Here is a 25,326-nt window from a genome sequence, read left to right on the forward strand (position 1 = left end):
GGGCGCATGTGCCCCCAGATCTGTGCGGGGTGGGGCAGGGTGAGCTGCAGTTGCAGGCTGGGGCCAGAGGCCGCTCTGTGCTTGGGCTAGGCAGCGGTGGCGGCGTTGGGTGGGGGCTACGGCAAAATCTGGGGAAGCTGCAGCCCACTCCCCAACCCCCACATAATTCCCCTCCCAGCACTGCTGCTACCTGCCTTGAGTGCAGCGCAGCATGGCCCTCAGCCCCAGCCTGCAGCTGCACCCTGCCCTGCCCTGCCCCGATCTGGGGGCACCTTGCCCTGTGCCCTCCCAGATGACTGGCAGGAGCAGTGGCAGGAGCCGTCGGACAAGCTGCATGCAGCAGCTGGAGCTGCCCTCCCACCTCCGTGCCCCCTGGACAAGTCAAGGCTCTGGCCCGTGCCTGCTCCACCCTGGCTGGGCAGCGCCTACCCCAGCCCCACTCCCTCCCTCACCACAGGGGGTGAAGTTCTTCCCCCCCACACCACTTCCCTCCCCTGGCCCCCCTCCACCACACCAGACTTACCCGCTGCATGCAGCTCTCCATGCTGCTGGGCTGTGCTTCTCGCTGCCTGCGTGCTGTGCTGCAGCTGCGCACCCACACGAGCATTTACCGGCAAATTATCAGCCACTTCAGGCTGATTTCCGATAGAGTCAACTTTCTTTATACTGGTGCCGATTCAATATCGGACTGATGTACTGGTGCACCTCTACAAATTACATATTTACCTACAAAAATGACTTGTCATACCTCTCTTAAAATTGTTATACAGTTTCCATGCTGGCTTTATAAATCCTTCTCCTTAGGGAATAAGAAACTATGCATAGACCTTAAACTATGCATTAGCCATAAACACAGCTGAGACAACAAATGTTATGTCTGATGTGGCAGCTGCACAAAAATGGTTGCAAAGTTTTAATTTAAAACCATATTGGTAAAAAGAAGAAGTTTGCTAGTAAGTCCACTTCAAGTTTAGGAAACGTAAGGTATTCCATTAGTAATGGGTTTGTACACGTCCTTTATCATAAGAAGGGAAAAAAGTACTTTTTCTTTCTCTGAGTAGCTGGAAAGTCTGCACATTTCTCTAACAATGGGTGATTCTGACAAAAATTGAAAAAAAAGTCAGAATACACTGAACTCAACATTCCTGTACAGAAATAGGTGAGGAAGTCAGAACAGCTCCATTTTCTTTTTGACTAAAAAAAGTTCCTAAGCTCTAGACTTAGGAGGCTCGGGCTAGAAAGGGGCCTAGTGGAACAATCATAGATTCATAGATTGTCAGGGACTGGAAGGGACCTTGTAGATCACTGGGCCCAATCCCCTTGCACTAGGCAGGAAAAAACAACCGGGGCCAAGTGACCCCAGCGAGGTGACTGTCCATCTCCTTTTGACGATGAATACAAGGAATGAGATTAGAGGAATCTCAGTTCCCTGGGAATGTAAGCCTACTTGATTAATATTTGAGTGTACACATTCCTTAATTCAAAGCCTCACTACATTAAGTGTGGTACGGATGTACAGCTAGCCATTACTCTAGCTACAACTTTCAGGCCCATTTTTGTCTATAAAATAATAACAAGCACAAAATGTTTAAGATGTGTATTGAAATGGACTGGAAGCCAATGTGCACAGTGGGCACCTACCCCAACCTAATCCTGTCACTCAAGGAGTTTTTTTTCCAGTGTTCTGCTAACTTGGAAAACTATCAGTCGGTTCAGGTCTTGACTGAAAAGAAAGTTTTTTCATTTGGAAGGAATACAAAATGTAACATTCGAGTCTTCAATGTATTAGAATTATTTTATAGAACTGACCACCTCTGGGAGTTTGCTAACCAGGCAGAGGTTCAAGTATATGCAGGACTTACTCAGACATGTAACTGGAGCCCTCTTACCTTCTCCCATAGCTGTTTCTCCTCCAGCTGCATAAGCATGTCCAAAATGTACGTCATGTGTGCTGGGCCACTGAGATCCAGGGTTTCTTCATTTATAGCCACATCATCTGGCCATTCAGCCAACAATGAGGCTAATACATGCCTGGCATAAAGTACAGCAGTAGCTTCATTCACCCGATACAGGTAATCCCTCACAGCTTTTTTGCTTCTGGAATCCAGCTCTTTGTGCAAGAGTATCGAACTTTTGGTGCGGCGCTGTTTTGCATAACTAAGCTGGAGGTCACTCTCTGTGTTGGTTATCAGTTTCTGCGTGATTGGGTTGGTTTCTTCAGTTGCTTTATCACAGAGCACAGGCTGCGACTGCAGGAGACACCAGGTTTGAGAAGATTTGCAGAAGAGTTTACATCTTCATGTTTAGACACTGATGACTAGCAAGTCTGAACTCATCACTTACAGGATCACCAAAAACTACAGGCTCCAGTCTTTCACAAAGAACACAAATAGGCCTATTACTTCCAACCTGTCTGACACCAGACTACAGGAAACCAGCAGTCCCTTCTGGCCACAAAATCCATTACTCTCTGCCTTCCTTGTGGGGTAAGTTTATCAAATGAGTGTATCTATCATTCTCATGACAGTTTAATGCACATCTTCACTTGGCAATACTTATTTATCCATTTGTAAAAGCTAAAGCAGAGTACCTGGTAGATATCAAACAAACTACTTATTTTTAAACAAGTATTTGAAATACATAGTCCCTTACATGTGAAGGTAAATGATACCCAGCACTTTGTGAACCTCTCTACTGGGTCCAGCTGCTCACTGACACTTACTACATAGTTGGGGGTTCACTCAATATCTCGTCTTCTGCTATTAGAGTCATGCCCTCCATCTTGGCAAGACAAATGTGTCTTTTCTTTGTTCTGTTATGGTTCTAACATGGTAATATTAAACAATCATAAAATCACAGAAAGTTAGGGCTGGAGGTCACTTAGTCCAACCCTGTGTTTAAAGCAGGATCATCCCCATCTATATCATCTCAGCCAAACAATGAAACACACGGTTTTTGTGATGCATTAGGTAAGACTCTCCTGTGTGAGGGCATTTAGAGCATGCCAGTCCAACTACCACTCATTTTCCTTGTATAAAATATAGTTCTTTTAAAACTTTCCAAGAGAAGCTGAAGAGAAGCTCCCATCTTTCTGATATCTTGCCTATTCACTTCAATATTAAAAAGCAGATTAAACTTTAAATATGGACCTCTGAATTACTTGAATCATTAAGTTCTGAGCTATCAAGCTGCCACATTTTTAATGAAGAAATACACACCAAGCATGGCAAGATGATCATATCCGTATCTACTGCTTTTGAACTCTGCTCTTCCAACTTCAAACGTTTGCTGGGCTGCCATTTCTGGGCCAGTGTTCGGATCCTCTCATCTGTTGCGATCACATTCCCATCAAACCTTGGTAAAAATGCCAAACGGGTTTAGTCAATTAACATAAATTTAAATTTTGCATTTAAAGTCCACACTGATTTGTGTCCAACTGAAGTACCGCCTTATGCTTTTGTCAGATTTGGTCAACTAGCCTTCCTGCTTTAGCAAGCCAGAAAAGCTGCTACCTTGCAATTTGTAAAACATATTCTTCATGTCTTGCAACTCTTATTTGTAAGAAGCAGATGGCAACAAAAGCTGTTTCGATTGCTGGAAGCCTAGGCCCGTCATTCTTCCTCAGTTGGGATGACATTTTAGAGAAATACTGCTATCTCTCCATCCATAAATTATGTCCTCTACTGGGACATACTGAGAATCGCGAGTAATGTTATCCAAAGAAACATCCACCATACTTAAAAAATGCTGGCTTATGTCTTCACAGCTATAGTTGTAAGTTTAGTAGAGGTCCGGTTTCCAATCACCACTTTATGAAGCAGGAAACAACAGCTTCATATTCTTTTCTTCTTGTAGCAGTTTCTGTTAACACTCCTTCAAAATGAGTAAAAGTTACCTCCTTGATCACTGTTTTTCTGTTTGACTTGGCAGCTCACTTACCTCCTTTGAACTTCTAGGAAGAAAGAATCTGTTCTTTTCATCTGCAGCTCATACATGGCTCGAAGAATATGCAAAGGTGCATTGAGTGCATCGTGTGTCATCTGAAATAAAGTTGACAGCAGGTGAGGAGAGGAAAAATGGATATTGATTTTTATTGGGACAATATGCATGTGTATTTCCCTGTTCAGCCTATGAATAAAGGACTGATGAATTTTAAACTCTCTATAGCAATACAGATAATTAATCATTATTAAAAAGTTTACTAAATGTTTTGTATTGCGGCCTTAACAAGAAACTACATCTAATCTAGACAGAAATACATACGTTAGGTATGAAAACTAAAGGTAAATGTTGTATTAAAGAAATATTTTTAGGCAATTAAACTAAGCCACGATAGCTTGGCAAAACAGAGAAATAGGTAGCCTGAAAAGTACCAAGAAGCATATTTTTGTTGCTTCATCCAAGCCTTCTAGAGGATCGAGTTTGTTCTGATCCAAATCAGTGGGACCAAAGGACTGATCGACATCCTGATCTTGGTCTCTTTCTTCCAGCTCTGTGTCTTCACGTTCAGCCAGGGAACTTATCTCCTTCTTTGACGAATACAGCATTATTGACAAAATCTGCACAGAAAAAAAGGCAACATATGGTACCACAGTTGCAGATATTATTGTATGTGCAACCAGCACTGACCAGCACACCTGGTCCAAGTTTATAAACGCGTGCTTTTCTTAAGAGAAACAACACCTAAAAAACAGCATTTCCTATTCCACAAATGCTCTACGCCTTCCCGGTTTCTTTGAGGTCATCTTAAATAATTAACCATACAGTTAAAATATGAGAAAAAGAAATTAGGTCTTTAACTGTTTGAGCACGTAAGCTTCCAACATTTTAGGACAGGAACCTAATATGGCCAGCTGTAATTATTCATCGGCAAAATAGTATTTGCTATTATTATTCACTGCTCCCTTTTAAATGGAATAGATCTTTGGTTCCACAATACAGTAATGCCAACTAAACTTATAAATGGGCAGAATGACAGCATAACATTTCCTTGGCCTTGCCTTTTTTTTGTTCGTAATCAGCCACAAGCATCAATAGCTACACACACTAATGCAGAAAATCTCTGTGCCCTTGTCTATTATGAGACAGAAATGCTCACTACGGACTCAGCCGTGTAGCTCTCCCTATAATTAACAGATTCAAAAGAATGTCTAAATGGACAAAGACCTTCTGCAGTTACTGTAATGATTCATGTGTATCTACTTAATTGCTGTTATAGCACCAGCATATAATGGGTTTCTTGCAGATCTACTGGTATGTTCTTTAAAACTGAATGCAAGGATTTTTCAAAAGGCCTAAAGGAATTACCCAAATCACACTGAAAAAAAAGTCAATTGGGAGATGGTTATCTAGCTACTTCAAACTGTTTCAGAAGTTCTAGTTTAAATAAAATCAGCTCAACATTAACCTTACTTAAAACAAATTTTCTACGTTACGAATGACAGACACGCAAATGCAGACACAGAAATATAGCAAGCGGGGTATTGTAACAGTTATAGTTAATTAAGGATGACTCAGAGGTTTAAAGCAAATATAGCAACATTGCAATGTCTTGAACTTTTATGCCAGTGATAAGACTGACCTTTTTACAATGTATTACTCATTCTCTTACCTCCAAGTCTCTGAGAAGCCATGTCTTACTGAAGCCAGTTCCTTTGCTGCATTTTTTAACCAGCAGTTTAAGTAAACCAGACTGGAGAAAGGCAGCTTGGATCTCTTTAAAGCCATGAGCCTGCCAAAGACACAAAAACAGAAATGACTAAGAGCGGTCTGATAGGTCTGCACATAAGGATCAAAGTGAAATTCCTACCGAAAACCATTCTAAGGAGTTTTTTTTTCTTTACAATTCCTCCTGTTGAATACCTTAGAAATTTGCGACAGGATATACACTAATACTTATAAATGAGTTTGCTCTCCAGTAGAAATGTACCCTACACAGTGAGCTCAAATGCATAAAATACTTCCCTACAATTTCTCCTCCAAGACCTTTAGGGGATTTACATGCTCCCACCACCTTTGCCCGACTCAAAAAAAAAAAAAAAATCTATCCCAATGTGCAACCACCTCACAATCATCCTCAGCACAGAGGAAAATAAAAAATTGCACATTAATAATGCCTACCCTTGATCAACACTATCAGCCTCACTGAAACCATCCCTGACATGTGGCCCTAGATATTATTAGTTATATTATGATAATGCCTAGGAATTCCAAATTAGAAATCAAGTCTCTTGTACAAGGTGCTCTACAAGAGACAAACAGTCCCTTAACCCAGAAAGCCCCTATTATAAGCCAGACGCAACAGTTACCTTAAGTGTTCTGTACAATCCCTTAAGAGCAAGAGACAAGACCCAGGTTGCTTCTACTGCCTCTGCATAACTGCTGTCCATGCTGGTCTGCATAAGGTGACTGGTTATAAAGACAAAGTGCTGGAGATACTGTCTCAGCTGGGTTTGGGACTCGCTGCTTTCTTGTCCACATTTCTGGACCAACTGGTAGTCTTTTACTAGAAGAAAAGTAGACAGATATGTTGAAACTCATCCCTAGACTCATTTTAAAATAGCAATACATCCCCTCTTAGCACTAAGCATCAGGCTAAAAGAGGTTATACTTTTAGAATACACAACTATGCATATCGGTTAATTTGTGACTACCAGCTTCCTTGCAGGTTGAATTCCAAGCTGAGGGCATAAGCTTTTCTAATAGCTAGGCATTTTCTTGGTTTTACCAGCAATATTAAGAAATACTTTCTGATTCCTTTCAGAGTAGAGTGAACAAAAAAGGAAATTTCAGAAGTGAGGTATGGAAAGAACTACCTAGTTCGCACTTTTTCCTAAAAATATCAACAACTACAGTTAAAAACTGCGTAACCTTGTTTAGCACTTAACAATGACTTAATGGACATGGAAGCTACTTAAAAGGCAATACAGGGACATGAGGGGAGAAAATTAATGATCCATAGTTGACTCAAAGAAATAAGTGATGCAGCTCTCTTTCCACGGTTCCTTTTAATCCTCAATACAATTTTGACACGTCAGTCAGTCAAAGGAGAGGCCATGATGAAAATGAAGCGTCTGAACTTGTTGATCCTTTCCTTCCACATTCTTCAAAATGCTACAGTGACTACCCTTTGTTTTATTAATCTCAAAATCCTGATGAATTTCTGCAGTCAATACAAATCAGATTCCATGACTCTAAAGATCAGACTTGAAGGATCTATTCACTGCATATTTTATATTTAGTTTGACCTTGGCAATATATTTTTTACAAGGTGAAATAGGAAGAAAAAAAAAAAAACTTACTACTTTGTTACAGTAAAAGTGATATTAAGAATAGTTGATGCAGAACATTATCAAATAACTAACTCCACTTTGAGGACCTGCTCCAAATGCATCATTCTGAGAGGTGTCACAGCCTATGGCCATGTTCAGATGTGCACAGATGTTTGGTTCCCTGGGCACAACTACCAGCGGTGCACCTTGTGCCTGGGGAACACCTGTGTCACACACACTCTGGCGCACAGCAAATGACCCCACATGGGGTAGGGGAGGCTGGGGCAGCACTGGGCTGGCTCCAGCAGCCTGACCTGGGGTCGTCCTGGGGCTGCAACAGTGGCAATCCTGCCGTGAGGCGCTTGGCTGGCAATGGAGCATGGCTCCAGCTGGCCAGGCTCTGGGTTCAAGTGGCACACACTGCTGCTGCATGCACTACTCCACCTTTTTTCCCATAGTTTTTTTTTGATCCCTAGATATCCTTGCAGCACAGAGAACAACAGAATGTGCAGCATGTGGTGCAGCAGACATGTTTGCGGTGCCAAATACCACATGGCCACACTCATTTGGACATGGCCTACACGTCTTCCCTGAAGTACAGATTGGTGCATCAGATGTACAACAGCTCTTTTTTGAAAATCATGAGACACATGGTACAAAACTTATTGCCTACCCTTATTTCATATCTTTTGGGGTAGGAGATTTAAGAGATTTTGTACAATATTTGATGTTAAAAAAGTTCTGAAAAAAAAAGTACTTTACAGGGTGACAAGCTGCTCACAACCAACACAACCCCCTATAAAGGCAACAAATGTAACAGGGCTTTTTATGTTTTCAGTTTCCATCTGCCAATGAATGGCCATGGCATATTGCCAAAACAGGCAAGATGTTGGGAAGTTTGAGGATTCATTTTGGGACAGCAGAGTAGACTACAATGCATTGTGTTTAAGTTCTGAATGCTCCTGTGGATGATAACACTAAGTATGTACACTACAGTTGAGCTGCAATCAACTTAAAACCCAACGAGCAGATACCAATAAAAGATGAAGTGACAACAGTGACCCAGAGGTCTCTGCATTAATGAAGTAACATGAAACGTCATATTCTGTACACATTCCTAAAAACAAGTCAAACGTAAGTGTCTGAAAAAACCAAACCAAACCAAGGATGTCTCTGATCTCCACTGCAAAAGCCTCTAAAATTGTACCTGATTTCTGCCCATAAATCAGATCATTTTTTGCAATAAATTCAGTCCATTAAAGATTATAGAAACTGATCTAGTCAAGCACCAGGTTTTGGATATCCATTAAGACAGTGTAAAGAAAAATCACGTCATTCTTAGATTAAAAAAAAAAATCATATGGAACCTGTTTTCCTCTTTCGGGTTTTGATGTCTACAACAACTGCCCTGTTTTTCTCCGTGAAGTGTTTCAGGATTATTACATTATGAGGCTCATTGGCATTATCCATGTACACAGAACGAGTTCCCATACACAGCACCTGCAGTAGCAGAAAAAGTTTTCATTTACTATTCAGACTATTCCTGTAAAATACTTCCACACCAGTTATCTTGCATACTTTGTTGCATTTTGGTTATTAATGATATGCTATTCTAGATTTCAGGCTGCTGGTTACATGTTGTCCACAAAGAAACATAACAGGGCAATGCCAGAGTTCTTATTTCCTTTTGCACTAAAGAAAGAGGAAGGATGAAGTCTCAGACTTACTTGATTTTGAAGGCTTTGTCAATCTGATGTATCAAAGTAAATTTGTTGGTGTTCAGTGGTACAATCTTATCTTTCTAACAGCTCAAATGATCATTTATTCATCAGACTCTCAATAACGCACTCACCTCTGGAAACCCAACAAGTACCAATAAGGTAAAGATATTGGTGTGTTTTAGCTGAAAGGGCAGCTGCTTAATGCAATGATCTGTGAAAGCAGCGATTACACTATGCCACTGTGCAGAGGAGTTCAGTGCCCGAAGAATATCTGCCATGGAGCTTGCCCAGTCCAGACCTACACGACTAAAAAACAAAGTTGAACTGTGTTAGATGGTTTGACTACAGACTGTTTGGCAAACGTTCTCCTTTACAACATAAAATAATTATTATATTATTTCCACTTGTGTAAAGCTATCACACTCCTGGTATGTGATGTTTTTCCATTTAGCCACTTAAGGCTCTGACTTCAACAGACATATGAATTCTGTTCCTTCCATCCCACGTTAAAACGTTAAGATCACGATGTTCTGCTGTCTTAAAGGGGATCTATGGCCCCAAATCATCAATAACATTAAGATACTTCACCTTGAATTTTTAATTTAATTTTAAAACTGAGTTTTCTTCCCTTTCTTCACTTCTTACATTTGAGTAAGACAAGCTTGAAAGATCGGTCTTATTAAATTACTAGCGAACTGAAGTCATATTTTGTTATAACATGATCCAAAGTAACTTCACATGATACCAAGGATTGTGCACCTTTTGGATTTACAAATCTGTATTTTGTCTTTATAAGTCTGCAAGCTTTTCTACTTGGTTTAGTGACTTGTACAAAGCTTCACCCCCTTCTTAAAAACATAATGAAGAATAAAGCTTAATAGTATATTTAACAAGTGTGGTATTAACTCTTTTTTGTTCAACTATTCTACTTCAAGGTGTTGGAAATGAGACGGGTATCCCCGTTTCTTTCCCATCTCCAATGCAATGTTGCTACCTCTTTCCTACACACAAGCTCTGTATGTTCCTGGGCTCTTCGACAAGCAGTCCCCTCTGTTCTACTCCCAGACTTTCCATTCCTAAGCCAGTTCTTTCTTCACACCCTTATGTGAGCCACCTCTTCCTGAACTACAGGACATGTTGGAATTTAAAGGAAGGTAAATCTTTTAAAGAGCCCAAAGCTTTGCCTTCCACAATAGTAACCTGGAGTATATTAGGCCAGCAAAATTAGCCATCAACCCTAATACATACTAAATTCTATGAGACTTATGGGAGTCCAGAAATTCAGGATCAGGCTGCAGAATTAGCTAGCTTCCTTGTATGAAACTCATCTCCTTATCATGCAGATTATTTTAAATCAATAAAGATAGTATTTGGATAGAACTAGAAAGTACCTGTCCAAGCACACCGCTCCCAGACTGAAGAGAAGATGAGTTGTCTTCCATCCTTCCAGCACTGTAGACCCATCTCCTGCAGCAAACAGGCTGTGTTTGGCTGAAAGGACCTTTGTCACTGCAGCATCGACCTCTGCAGGCATAAGTCTCACAATTAACTGGCCCAGAAGCCCCAGAGTTAAATGATAGGTTTCATTTAAGTGGCCAGCATTGGAGATTACAACCTGAAACATCAGTGGGAGGATCTGGTCCAAGTTAACCAAAGACATTGTAGAGCCCTTAAAAAAAAAAATTCCCATTGAAGTAGGAGACACAGAAACATATACAGTGAAAGGTTATACACAACCTATTCTCACCCCCATTTTCAATCATTTACAACTTCCATAAACTTTCAAGTTTGGGACTGAAATTTTCTTGCCTTAACATCTATTTAAATAAATAATATTTTCATGGCAGGGTTGGGGAGAGGAAAACTATATTTAAGCACAGGCAAAGTTAAGAAAATAATTTGGATCTTTTCAGCAAGTACAAGGTGGCACTGAAATAACAAGAAAAGTCACTTCCTGGGCCGTGCTAAGGAGAAAACAGCATTTGATATGAGATGTTCGAAGCCTTTAGAAGTCACAATAAGCACAGGTAAGGAAAAAAAAGTGTAGTGCTTCAGTTTAGCTGTGGGTGGGGAGGGGGTGAGAAGAGGAGAAGACTACAGTAAATGAACTACATCGAGAATAAGTGCAAATCAACTCAGGGAAGTAAAGCTGCAAGAATATACACCTGTAGACTTTGAAACTTGTCAAGTGGCAGTGGTTCTGTAGCCTTGTAAAGCTGCTGTCTGTTACTTCAGTACTTATAATCAAAATACTACATTCCTCATAGCATAGGTAGGATGAGGGGAAAAAAGATGGGAAATTTCCTTTGCGATAAAATCTGGTGTATAAATCAGGACAGTGTCAAACATCAACTTTACTTAGGTGCTATAACAAATGCACACCAAGTTTTACCTGAGGAGGATGTCTCAGAGTTAAGAAAACATGTCACCATATTTTCTTAAATTAATATTCTGACACAAAAGCCACACAAACAGGAACTGAAGTAGATCTTCCGTGCCTATATTCCCAGACTTTCACTCCCCCCATGTGATTCATTTTATCTATGACTTCTCATGCTCTTATCTGCTTTGTGACAAATTTTGCTAGTTTGTTGGAAATTTTTGTACGTCTCTCTTACAGATTTGAAGGGGGGTAGCATAGCTGCCAGCAATCCTAGAATCCTCTTCTGAGAGCATTCAGCAAAGACTTGTTCGTGGCTAGGTGTTAAAGCCTTCTCCCCCAGCTTTTGGGATGGATCTTCTGAATTATCATCTGTTTTTCAAAAACAAAACAAAACATGAATATTAAAGGATAAAAGCATAGAACATAAAAGGTGCTCTTAAAGTTATGCAAAAATAAAGTTTACTGTGCAAGTGTGCTCTGTTTCACATTACAATGATTACAATATTATCAAAATTCAAGCAATGCTTTGTAGATTACACATTTTAAAACATGTCTCTATAAAAAGCCTTTAACTGTAAGGTAACCATTTAAAGACAGACAAAGTCATACCACTTTTAATTTCAACGAGAAATATGTTGGAAGGAGCTGACTTTAAATACCAGAAGATCTCAGAAGGAACACGCAAAAGAAACATGGAGGAAAAAAATTTAGATGGGGTGTCAAACTCTCCCAGCCTGTTGAGTGGATGGAACCAGTCTGCAGACCAGCATCAAGCCCACAAATCCCCTTCCCCTCTCCCAGCATAGTGGATTCGGTGGCTGCTCCAGCTGGTTTGGGACCCAGGCTGAGTGCAGTGTGGACCTGAATGGCTGGAATGGACACCACATGCAGCACGGTCCAGTTGGAGTGGCAGCTGTGCTGCATGTGGTAGCCTCCCTGGCCAGTGTGCTGCATGCTGCTCACTTTCAGGCAATCTGGGACCCGCAATGCACGTGCAGTGCAGTCCTCGTCCTGGCTAGAGCAGATGACGTGTTTGGCACATATACCAGACTGGGTGCTGCATACAGCACAGTCCGGATGGGACGTCTGCTTTGGCTGGACTGTGCCACACGTGGTGTCCACCCCAACCACTCTGGGATCTGGTCACAAGCAACACAGGTCCCAGACCAAACGGAGCTGTTGCCAGATCAGGTATACTGAGAGAGAGGGGAAAGGGAATGAGTTGGACCATGGGCTACAATCAGTCCATGGACCGGTTCTGCACCACAGACACATGCCATGCTCCACGTAGGTGTGATTAGACCCAGAAGCTGCACTGGGGGAGATGATGGGGATCCACAAGCTGGATCCAGCCCACAGGCCATATGTCTGATACTCCTGATTTAGATGATCTCTGCAAATTAATAGCAGGAAGGTGCCAATTTTACTTAAATACTTGCTTCAGTCATAAGGAGAAAAAAAGAAGTGTTTGAAATGCCAGCAGAAATTTGCCCTGCAAACAAGAGCATTAACTTTGCATTAGAAATTACACTGAAATTCTCCCAGTACAGAAGGGCTTACTACAATTAAGGGAGTCTTTCAAATCTTGGGGCAGTTATTCCAAAGCAGCAAAATTAGCAGGTCTTTATGAAAGACTCTCCACTCGAATTGACTCTATTTACAAATATGCAAAAGCATGGTTGTACAAATGCAACTATAATATCTGTGTGTGGGAGCTATTTCTATGTTGGGGGAAATGGAAAATAATCTTTTACCTGGAAGTACTGAAGATACGTTATCTGCAGACAAGCTTGAATCCGGTCTCAAAACAGCTTTCTTTGCTAAGGCAGCATTAAGATTTTCTTCACCACCTTGCTTATCTATAGGAGGTTCCATTTCATTACAATGATCACCTTTCCCCTAGAAACAAAAAAAATACATTAAGAGATTAGACTACAATGTAATGCATCAAATTCCAGTGATAAATTATTATAAGAGCCGTAATTTCCATACAGTGGAAATTTCTCATCTTCCATTTTGCACATAATGTTATACCCAAACATCAAGTGTCCTTACATGTAAAACTATTTATTCAGCTCACAAAAATCAACTAACCCCTGACATGTAAGGTTGGGAAAGACACTGTTCCTTGCATCCCAGAGAAACAACAATGGAGCCCAGAAAGAGGAATTATTTTATTTTCTCCCACACAGTTTGGGGTGGGGGGTAAGATTCACCTTCAGGATTTGCTTTTAATAAGCAGATCCAGTTAAAGTAAAATCTTTAACCATCAGTTGAACATTTGACCCTCTGATGACATCATGTGTTATTGCACCCTATATTCCTGGACTAGAAATGACATATTTGTGGGCAACTGAGAGATTTTAGACTTACACTGTAATATGTAAGAGAGCTTCTCCTTGGTCTCTTATCAGTTCCCTTGACTGGTTTCTCATCACCATGTTCCTCCTTAGCACCATTCATGGAAGTGGTCTCATTTTTGGGGAAAGAGTCACTTTCTGGCAACATGCAGAGGAGAGCTAAATTTTTCAAACCTGAGGGAGAGGGAAAAAAAAAAAAAAAAAAAGATCACAAGAGCTATTTAGAGACTTGATGCCAAGACATAGGGCCAAAATAGAACAGAAGGGTACAAAACAATGAACTAACAAAAAACACTTCTCAAACATCTCTCTCAAGTCTCAACACTGAACTACACTGGGCCTGAAAATATGCCCTTTCTGGCAACATGCAGAGGAGAGCTAAATTTTTCAAACCTGAGGGAGAGGGAAAAAAAAAAAAAAAAAAAAGATCACAAGAGCTATTTAGAGACTTGATGCCAAGACATAGGGCCAAAATAGAACAGAAGGGTACAAAACAATGAACTAACAAAAAACACTTCTCAAACATCTCTCTCAAGTCTCAACACTGAACTACACTGGGCCTGAAAATGTGTCCTATTGTTTTTAGGAAATTACATAGTTTAAATTAGATAATGTAACAGAACAAAGGGTAACATATTCTGTACCGAAAAGATACAGAAATCAAGGTAAAAAGGACAATTAAAATGAAAGACAAGCACTGTGACACTAGGAGAGGTGAAAGATTTAAATGTAACTTACTTTTAATTTTATAGACTGCTTAAATATTTATACAGCAAACTTCTGCATTAGTCAATTAATACAGAATGGTGGAAACTGGTATAGATTTGTGACATTTATTTTCTGGTAACAATCTTCAGCAATATGGTGGCTGGAGCTAGAAACCCCAATGTTAGTTTTAAATATAATCTTTAACTTTCATATATACTATATGCAGTGATCTACTCTGTCACCATATGTTGCACAGATCAGAAACTTATTTTTATGAAGTTTTATTCAAATCAATGGAACTTTTCCTGCAGCAACGTATTTCACATCAAGAACAGGTTTAAAAGAATCTCACCGATAGTGAATGGAGGGCAAAATACGCTTCACTTTTTTTCTCTTCTTTCACTATCCCCAGGCACAAAATAAGCAAATCTGTATCAGCAGCCATAATCTCTTCTCTTGATAGAATGTGACAGGGATAGTTAACAACTGAGATTTCTGCGCATTGTCTCCAGTGTTTCCACACACAGATTGTCTGAAAAAACCTACTTCTCTGTTTCATGCTCCATGGGCAATAAGGACACTGTCCATGGAGATACCAGACATTTATACAATAACCATAAGTATTAGCCAAATGCCCTCAGATACTAAATAGTGGGTGCATCTACACATGCAATTAGCATGTAGCATAAACTCTAGCACAGACTGCACCAGAGTTTATTTCTCCCAGGCGCAATGTTTACGTGTGCATCCAGGACTGCAGCACATTGAGTGAGCAGGGGGCCCAGGGCTGCTCCACCTCAGTTCAGTGTGCAGCGGAGGGGCTGGCGAGGGCATGAGGGTGTTACCGTGTGGGGCCAGCTGGCAGGCAGCCGCTGCACCGTAGCAACCTCATGCCCCAGCCAGCCCTCATCACCATTTAATATGCATTTCAGAGCATGCATCTACTATGCTGTAGGACAGCACTTGTTGCAGACAGTACGATCCTACAGCATAGTTAATTAATTTACTGCATGCTAATAATACATGTAGACGGTGACACTTCACTGCTGAGATAATTAGTCAGCTCCACAGTAAAGTGCGCACACAGTTGTACCCAGTGCTTCCCTTTCCTGGAAAACTGCAAAGTGACTAATCAGAGACTTTGTACAGGAAACCAGCAAGAAACTATTTGCTTTAATTCGGGAGGGTCTGAGTCACCTTTTCCGTTCTGGGCTTTCATTAGGCAGTCTCCAATGAGTTGTATGCACTGATGCTGCAGATCTCTGGCATGACTGAGGACTTGTGGCTCAAGTTTTTCTCCTTCTACTTCTTCCCCACTGGCCAGGTCTGCACTGTAGAGTGTCAAAGAAGCAAACAGCAGCCACGAATAGTTGTGGATGTAAGGCTGGATAAGCCTCTGTCGATCACTGATTCGAATTGTTACCATCGGGTACACTGTGATGCTGTGAGTGGGCAGGTGACTGAAAGAAAGTATTAACAGTTGAAAAGTTTAATAGATTTCTTGGATAAACAAGGAATAAGGGATTAATGTATGTGAGAAAAGAAGGCAAAATAAAAAAGAAAGCATGCTTCAAAATTCCAAACAGCAGATATTAGCTCAAGTAGTGGGATTTTCAGAGCTCCTGTTGCAACAAAACAACTCTGAATTCATACTTGCTCACGGACATCCTATCTCCCCAGAACTGGAGTTCTAGAAATCAAGTTTATGTGAAGAACTTTAGTATCAATCAAGGGGTAGTGCCAGTAAGGAAAAAGAAAGCATCAGAATGCAGAAAGTGCTTCTTTTGTATTCGCCTACCACTACTTACCAAAATTTTAAACACTTCTGAGCAATGAACCACTTTTATAGCTACAAATGGGAAAAAACCTGCAACTAATTTCCTTTGGAGCCTGGGCCAGGATTCAGAATGTTAGCAACTTTTGCTAGATGAGTTTTTGGTGAAAGGGTTTTACATTTACTAATTTTCCTCTAATGATGGCAATTTGGTAATCTCATGTCAAGCAGACATTGGAGTGAAATAATTGCTTTTTTTTAAAGCAAGGTAGGAGTATGGGATCACACAGTAATACCTGTCAGAATACTTTTTGGCCGAATAACATCCATAACAAAGATCAAAGTCATCACAAACGTTGCAGTTCATCCGACGACCAATAACAACACCTTGACAGTGATCGCAGGCATACTCCATATTAACCATTTCATGGTCATCTTCATGACCTTCAGGTTTAACTCCACCTATGAAGAATTTAAAAAAAAATTAAAAAATTAAAAAAAGACCTGTGGGTGGAATGGAGGTGTCTACATCTTCCTATTCTAAAAATCTTGAAAAACCTTACTCTTTTCTCAACTTCTATACCAGTGGTTCTCAACCTTTTTAAGATTCATGGCACCCCTGGATAGACCCAAAAACAGCCCTTGGAAAATGTCAGCTCTTAGTTTTCACTCTTTTTTGCCTACAGAAGAATAGAGCAGTTTTTCTATTGCAAATAATTCAGAAAGACTACAACTGTGGATTTCTATTTGAACTCTTTGGCTGAATCCAGATGTGCAGGCACCTGTAGTCTGTGGTGCTGCAAACCTCCTTGCAGTGCTACAAACCACACAAGTTGCATGTTAATCAGTGTGCAGTGCGCTAATTTGCAGTGCCATGGCAAAATCTGCTACCAGGATCACCCAGTAGCAAAAAAAAACACCTGGGAAAAACGCAAAGCAAACCATGCCAAAGTGGAGGGTGCCAGGACAAACGCAGAGATGGAGGAGCAGGCAGCCCTCTCCTGACTCCACGTGCTGCGGAGCCCCCATGCCGAGGTAACCCTGCAACCCAGCCGGTCAACTCCTTGACTGGCTGGGAGGCAGGGTGCCACAAGATGGGGGAGAGGGCAGCCCTGGGCTGGTTGCTTCCCTGTAAATTTGTGCCTCAGCACAGGGGCTTCACTGCAGAGCCCCTGCACTAAGGCACGCTGAACCCCAGTGCAGTGTGCCTAGAAACAGCAGAGCAGCTAGCCCAGGGCTGCCTGCTCTCCTGTCTCGGGGCACCATGCGCCCCAGCCAGCCAGGAAGCAGTTGGCTGGGGAGCAGGGTGCCTCAACATGGGGGCTCCACAGCGTGTGGAGACAGAGGAGCAGGCAGCCGTGCCAGCTAACCCATGCCGAGGCACCTTGTGCCCCAGCCAGCCCCAACCCACCACCCTGCAGCACATGAAGCAGCGGGAAATGTGTCCCATTGCAAAGCAGACAGGCAGGGGTGTCCACTGCAGCACAAATTTTTGCCATTAATATTTGTGCTGCTGCAAAGGCATGTCCCTGCTTGCGTGGACCTGGCCTTTGGGTCTATCTTGTGAATCATGTTTGATCTAAAAAGAAAGTGGTCTTAGTTCTACACAGCTGAACCAAGGTTTGCAAGTTGGAGTACAGTGAAGAGATGATACATCCTCTTACTGTGATGCTGTATTTTCAAGGGGCTTTTTCTGGTTGAACGCCATTGTTCCATACAAATCTAGGGAGAAAAAAAGTTTCAACTCTGGCCATATTTTCTGACAAGATCCTTACCTAGGAAACAAGTTTTACACAGATCCATGTCATTACACTGTAGACAGCGGTAGCGATGCCATGGTGCAATCTCATCACAACCGTCACAGGATATGTCTACATTCAACAGGTCACAGTAACGAGCAACAAACATGTGCATCTAGAACAGTACAGGGACACCATTTACTTTCATAAATCTTTCTTAGTTCCAAGAAAGCAAAATAATTACCGCCCCCACCAGAAAGAAAACAAAGTAAGACACCCCCATCCTAAGGTACATTTCAATAGCCCAACCATTTAATAGAAAGCCAACTAGAGATAGGTACTTCCACCTTTGTGTCTTTGACAGTTTCCTATTTAATAGGGGTGTGCAAGACGGGCCATATTCGATCTGGATTTGGCCCAAATCAGGGACCGTGATTCGCTTCATCAATTCGGATCACTGTCCCCAGTTCAATTCGGCTGAATCTGAATCTTCAATGCCGATTCAGAGAATCGGCGATTCGGCCATAGACACAGCTTTTAATGCTTTTTCTACATACCTCGAAGTACCAGGAGTGGCCTGTGAATGCTGCGATGGTGGGGCGGATGAAGCGTCCCACAGGAGCGGGGGCCCGCCCCCACCATGCTTGGCAGTCAACCTGGAAATGGACCAAAAGTACTTCTGGTCCACTTCTGGGTCTGCCACAGACTGCGCAGGGTGGTCCCTTGCACCCCCCGGCTCGGTGATCAGTACAGGGGGACTCAGGGTGTCCCCCCAGACCCAGCAGGCACCAGTTGCCGGGCTAGGGGGGACCTCCAGTGCACTCTCCAGTGGACACAGAAGTGGACCGGAAGTGCTTCTGGTCCACTTCTGGGTCTGCTGCCAAGTGCTCTGGGAACCCCCACCACTCCCGTGGGATGCTCCACCCGCCCCAACATGTCAGCATTCACAAGCCTCCTGGTACCCTGAGATACGTAGAAAAAACATTTAAAGCTGTGTCCATGTCTGAATCGTCGAATCTTCTGGAATCGATTCGGAGAGATTAAAGGATCTCCATTCGATTCGGATGCGGAGATTCAGCCTCCGAATCGGGCTGACTCTCCACCAAATAGAATTGGGGACCGACGCTTCGCACAGCCCTATTATTTAACATCTTCTTTAGATTTACAAAAGGGAGCCTGAAAGAATGAAATAAGCAAATTATGAAGTCACCTTTCTCTGCTTCTCAGGGTCTGCTTGAGCTATCTTTTCATACCAGGTCTCAAACGTTATATCCTGACACTCATCCATCCACTCACAATTTTGCCTGTAGTCTGTAATTTCATCTTCTTCACTCCACTGACTTAAAAAAAAGAAACAAAGAAAAGCCCAAAAACACAAGCTTAAAATGCAGTTTGAATGCAAACAGACTTTATAACAATGTAGGCTAGCACAGTTTACTTTAAAAACAAAAATCCAAACTTATAAATGTGCTGAGGGAACAAGCTCCCAATATTTATATTTCACTTGGATAACACCACAATATTCCAGGGACTTCTTTTACAAAAAATTATTTAATTAGCATTCATGGAAGATCCCCAGGGAAATTCTAGATTTGCAGAACTGTTGTTGGTTAAATCTGCTAACCTTAGTTTTCCTACAGTCTATTTTCCCTCTAAAGCAAACTGGAAAGTGCAAAAGAGTGCTAAGATAAGCACGCTTTGATATGCAGAGCCAACACTCATGAATGAACAACAAGATGCCAACTGTCTTTGGGTTACCTGCCACCAGTGCCACACTGCTCAGACTTCTGCTAGTGCAAATGCTATTGCCTTATTACACTTTGGCCAAATTGTCAAAGTACTAAAGTGACTGCCACTTGGGTGCGTTACAAAATTCTACCTCCTTTGTCATTACTGTTTTTCCTCCCTGCCTGTTCCAACACAGTTCAGAATTGACCCTTGCCAGAAATAATATCAAAACCAAGTTCTAGATAAAACATTAGTCTGCTTACCTAATCACACTGTCATGAATACTTATGTTTTCTTGTGACATGGTCATGAGGAGATGTGGTAACTGTATTTCAACAAAGAAGGAAAGATCATTTGGTTCCCAACTCATATCCAAAAGGTGAAGGAGGGTTGTCTGCACACAGGATAAGGCAGGGAGCAATGATCTAAACAAATTGGGAAGAGAAACCATGACAGCTTTATCCTAAAGCTGAAGCAGTATGATTAGGGAAGAAGTGGAGGGTGGGAGAATAAAATACTAGTGACTACAATGTTTTAACACATCTATTCTGTGCTAAATTAAACATATCGGGACTCCATTTCCCAAATCCAAAAGCTCTAAAAATGTCAATAGTTCTAACCAAAAGTCTGTCTCACCATGCAACTGTAACGGAGAAGTGCACAGTGGAGTAGAGAGACTGCTAATCGAGGTTTTCTTGATTTCTCAAAATATACTACAGAACATTTACAGGTATTAGTACACACTTTAAAGTATACTGCACAGTTAAAAATTATCACCATAAACAAAAAAGTGATCTAGTATTGTGCTTTCCTACATACTAATCAGTAAAACTATACTGAAGTTATTTTGTAATCTCATTTGAGACACAAGACCACATATCAGAAGCAAATAGGAAGGAAGCTATAAGGACAAGTGTAACAAAAATAAGACCCCACACCACACAGGTGAGCTCTCCCCCATACCTGTCATTTATGTTACTAAATTCCTTCGTGGCATTGACCAAAAATAAAACCAGCTGATAGTAGGATTGTCGAATTTCTTTGTGCAGCTCAGCACCACAGCCTTCAGAGTTTCCAAAATAACTAGAAGTCCAAAAAAAGTATGTTTAGCAGATAGGGTCCATCACTTCATTTTACACAGTAAACGGATACCACAAACTATGCACATACTAAATTAAACACTTACCATAAGTAAACCGATTTTCAGCTGAGCTTTAAAAAAACTATATAGACATTGCACTTGAAATCCCTAATAAGTTGTTCCAAGGGTATCAACGATACCGAGGTCAACCACAAAGTTTGACCAAGGACTTAAAGGGGGTCATTTTAGTGAAAGAAAGCACAAAAAGGCCAATGCATTCACAAGAAAAAAACACCACTGAGAAACCAGCTAACAGAGCTTAGACAGCATCGTTAAGAAGAGGCTAGTTTGGGCAGTAAATTGCAGGCAAATTAGAACAATCAAATCTAGAGCCACACGAACACCACAAACTTAGTTTCTCTCCTTGGACCATCTCCATATATGCCTAAGATGATCAGCATTCATGAACAACCAAATGACTAACAAGATATACCATGTACCACTCTGAAAAATCTAATTTTACAACCACAAACCTCACCATAGACACCTAATCCATTACATGTATAAAGGAAAAAAAGATAAGAGACACACGCCTCCACATTCAAGAGTCTGACAGGCACCAAAGAGAAACTGATGCTAGGTTTAACTTTATGAACCAACCCAGACCTAGGCAACAATTTAAACGGCGTCAACAGACAGACGGCTGTAGAGGAAGAATGGCTTGAAAGCTACTCTGGTCTCATTTTTTGGCTGTTGTGATCCCATTAGATACGTGGGAACATTTCCACAGCTACTCACTACTAAGCTGCATGATCTCTATCGGCAGGACAGCTAAATCTCCAAGTCCCACTTTGAAAAGTTAAATTTTTAAAAAGTGGCATGGAAATTGTGCACAGCAGCGTAGATTTTGCTCTCAGCACCACACACAGAATTGTTCTTGTATCTGCACCCACAAGGCTAATCACTAATTTGGATTGGTTTAACCTTCTAAAACCAGTAAACAGTCAAAGCTTACAAAGATTTCATAAACAGCACTGCGCGAGGTTTATCAAGGTAAGAACTTACTTGGTAAAGTCTTTCTGGCAGGCCAAAAGTTCCAAAAGGAAGAGTATACAAGATGGATAGAAACAGTGTGGCTGTCCAAGGGATTCTAGGCACTGGCGGACTGTTTTCAGCACTTCCAAGATACTCTGACCTTGGGCTTTTCTTAAAGTGAGGACCTTTAAAATGCTAGAAAGAAAACAAACTCCCTTTAAGGACTTCAAAATACTTGTGCTTCATGACTTGTAATGCAACAGACATTCGATAAGTTAAACAAATTTGACTTGCCGGCAGCTAAATCTTCACCGTGTTCTCCCAAAGCTTTGTAAATACAATATTTATTATATTTAAAAATGACAATAAATCAAAAGTCAGAGCAAGGGGTAGAGCTGAGCACAAAACTCAGGACTTACAACTCTCAATCTCTATTTCAGCTTCTAAGTTGTTGGGTGGGTCTGGAGGCATGCCCTCGAAATTAAATTTGCAGATTGATATTTGATTTATCTGGTTGAGGCACCCTCTAATTAATCAAAGATTATTTATTTATCCAAGCCCTCCCAGCACTGCTAAGCAGCTGGAATTTCCAGACACGTGGCTTTCCCCCCCACCGCAGTCAGAAAACACTAGCCTCCTGTTAGCAGGCTTGGTGAAGCAGGACAAAGGGAAGCTGAGAAGAGAAAGAAAATGCAGTTACTGAATTTACTCGTATACAAGAAGAGGTTCCCTTCTAGTTGGCATGGGGGGAAAAGCCTCTCGTCCTATAACGTCATAAAAGGAAATCTCACTAAATACACTATCATTAAACTGCTGCAAAAACCAGCATGTGCTCTGCAATAGAAACCAACTGTGAAGTCGATTAAATGCAGCCAACACTGAGCATCATCATAAAACACAGGGCTCACATTGGACAAACACACTAATAATAACCTATCACAAGAACAAGTTCATCTAGCTCACGGGAGAGTAAAATACAGCCCGTGGGCCACTTCCGGCCTGCCAGGCAATTTGATCCGGCCTGTGGGGCCCTTCCATAACCCCTGGCCTTTGCTGCCCCTCTGCAAGCCAGTGCCTCCATGCAGGAGGTGTGGCTCTGGTTGCTAAGAAACCAACCCCCACCCCACCCCAGCCTGGCCTGACCCACCCCCAGCCCCAAGCCAGGGGGCGCTGGAGATAAGATACCTCTACCTGGCCGAGGTTTTTGCCCGGCCACCCCAAGGCTGTTTCTAGCCCTCCCTGCCTGTAAGCCTGGAAATGCTGGTACGGGCCCCAGCAGGCCATGACCAAGGATTCCTGCTGAGGGAAAGGGAGCACAGGGAGCTGTGCACTCTGGGGCTGGCCCTGCTCGCTACCACTACGTGTGGCCAGAGACTCAGGCAGGAGCACCACTGGGTCAGGTGAGGCTGGCCCCACATGCTGCCATGTGCAGCCAGGGACTTGGAGGGAGCTGCATGTTATGGGGCCAGGTAAGGCTAGCCCCACATGCTGCTGCCACCTGTAGCCAGGGACTGGGTTAGGAATGCAGGAGCTGCATGCTATAGGGCCAGGTGGAGCAAGCCCCGCATACTGCCACCACCTGCGGCCGGGGACTAGGGTGGAAGCGCGGAGCGCTGCGTGTTATGGAACTGGGCAGGGCTGGCCCCACTTGCTGCTACCACATGCTGATCCAGGGACTCAGAGGACCCTTCCCACCACCACACATGCACACCCTCCTGCCTCCCCCATCCCCCACCATACCCCTAACACATACCCACACTCCCACCTACTGTACCACACCCCACATGCACACGCCCCCACACAATATACAAGAGTAAGATTGTATTTCAAGCTATTTTGAAATTGTCTGTAGATACATTATGCAAACGCACATAAATCAGGACAAAAAATATATTTTTTAAATCAAATTAAAATAAGTTATAGTAGATGTTTGATTTTTTCAGTATGCGATTTTTTTTCCCCAGTTTTAAGATGGTACCCTCACCTCCCAAAAAGGAGTACATTTGGGGCAAGGAGAGGGACTTCTGGTGCAAAGGTCAGGTTTACAGGTGGGACTTCTGGTCCCAAGATGGTGACCAGGGGGTGAGGTACCTGTCAAGGGGCAGGGCTACCCTTGTGGCCCTCGATGGCTCACCAAAAAGTATTCTGGCTGGGGGGCAACTTAACAATTGCCCACCCCTGGTATAGCCCATCTGAATAAGACATAAGGTAGTGCCCATTAAGCACAGCCCTCCTCACTACTAACTCTTCAAGTCATGGTGAGCCACAACATTGCACCCAGAATCCCCCTGTTGCCCCCTCTCTCAGCCTGCTTATTTCCAGGTTATTTTTTTTTTCAAATTTCCTCTTCACTTCCACATGCTCAAGGAGAACAGGGTCTGACAATAAGGAGAGGGGGAAGAGGCTGCCAAGGAAAGAAGTTGGGGGGAAGCAGAAAGCAAAGGCCTACCTAACCCCCAGATTTATTTTCCCCGCTGTAGCAGTGGGACAAGTTCAAGGCAAACCTCCAATAATTAGATTCTATATCTAGACAATTTTAACAAAATTAATATTTATACATAGAATCTAATTACTGGGGGAGGTCATCTTATTTTCAAGTAACTATGGTATTTTTCATTGTCTTCAAAGCCTGCCTGATTTAAAGGAGAGTCAGACTATAGCCTTGGCGAGCTAGAAGTGGGTTTCTGGCTGCAAGCCAGACCCACTGATAATTCAGAACCTTTTTTTCAATGCTATCTTGAATTACAGATATGTTCCTAAAAGGCAAAAAAGATGCTTTATTTCATTTCTTCTAGAAAGCTATGAATTCACTTAAGTGCGAAGTATCAAAGCCTATCAAACTTTAATTTTTACTCACCTTTCATGGGAAAGTGACTGATCCTTAATAAAGTCTAAAATGTTTTTCAAGATGGGATATTTCTCCTTCACAGTGGGAACAGATTTAGGCTCTTCCATTGATCTGAAAGAGAGTAGCCTTAGTCTTCCACGGCTGAACTGAGGTTTGCGAGTTGGGGTGGAGGGAGGAGATGATGCATCCTCTTGCTGTGAAGCTGTATGTTCAAGGGGCTTTTTCTGAAATGCAGCGTTTGATTCAATTTGTGGCATATCTGGCACATGCTTCACCTTTGTGTCAGAGTCTTCAGAAACAGGATGAACGACCCCACAGGAAGATAGTGAGCCTGATGCTTGGAAATCTGCTTCTACAATAGAACTTGTCCTTTGACGCTTATTATTGTGATACTGTTTGATATCCTCTTGATCTTGTGCCTCCCAGACATCTGAAGCAAGGTCTTTACCCTTTGCTCTTACAGGCAAAAAATTCAGTAACAAAAGGCTCTTCTGTATACAGAGCTTTGCTGCATCATAAAAATTTTAAAAAATTAAATCAATAAAACCACCACACAATAAATACTATGGGCTTTCAATTTAGGGAAAAATGCCTCATTTTTGTTTTTTGGTTATAACGAGCTAGAATGGTGTTCTTCTCTCTAGATTTGTTTTTCAGCACTATCAGCTATTTAATCCA

The 25,326-nt window shown here is 42.0% G+C and overlaps 1 protein-coding gene across 2 annotated transcripts in view; it reads right to left on the reverse strand.

Moving 5' to 3' along the window:
- Positions 1-25,326, reverse strand: part of ZZEF1 (zinc finger ZZ-type and EF-hand domain containing 1) — an 87,833-nt gene that overhangs the window by 10,988 nt on the left and 51,519 nt on the right. Inside the window, exons 29-48 of one of the 2 annotated variants that reach the window (XM_019545452.1) lie at positions 24,658-25,156; positions 21,831-21,995; positions 20,648-20,767; positions 19,948-20,109; positions 19,167-19,296; positions 17,993-18,131; positions 16,514-16,679; positions 15,641-15,903; positions 13,749-13,909; positions 13,130-13,274; positions 11,611-11,744; positions 10,384-10,661; positions 9,124-9,298; positions 8,639-8,771; positions 6,309-6,505; positions 5,612-5,731; positions 4,374-4,559; positions 3,940-4,040; positions 3,217-3,354; positions 1,890-2,274 (exon numbers count right to left, since the gene is read on the reverse strand). In XM_019545452.1, the coding sequence (XP_019400997.1) occupies positions 1,890-2,274; positions 3,217-3,354; positions 3,940-4,040; positions 4,374-4,559; positions 5,612-5,731; positions 6,309-6,505; positions 8,639-8,771; positions 9,124-9,298; positions 10,384-10,661; positions 11,611-11,744; positions 13,130-13,274; positions 13,749-13,909; positions 15,641-15,903; positions 16,514-16,679; positions 17,993-18,131; positions 19,167-19,296; positions 19,948-20,109; positions 20,648-20,767; positions 21,831-21,995; positions 24,658-25,156 (3,797 nt within the window). The remainder of the gene's footprint in view (positions 1-1,889; positions 2,275-3,216; positions 3,355-3,939; positions 4,041-4,373; positions 4,560-5,611; positions 5,732-6,308; positions 6,506-8,638; positions 8,772-9,123; positions 9,299-10,383; positions 10,662-11,610; positions 11,745-13,129; positions 13,275-13,748; positions 13,910-15,640; positions 15,904-16,513; positions 16,680-17,992; positions 18,132-19,166; positions 19,297-19,947; positions 20,110-20,647; positions 20,768-21,830; positions 21,996-24,657; positions 25,157-25,326) is intronic. The other variant, XM_019545453.1, reaches the window with a different exon arrangement.

The sequence above is a fragment of the Crocodylus porosus genome, unplaced genomic scaffold (genome assembly GCF_001723895.1).
Source record: "Crocodylus porosus isolate Cpor-Errol unplaced genomic scaffold, CroPor_comp1, whole genome shotgun sequence".
NCBI lineage: Eukaryota > Metazoa > Chordata > Crocodylia > Crocodylidae > Crocodylus > Crocodylus porosus.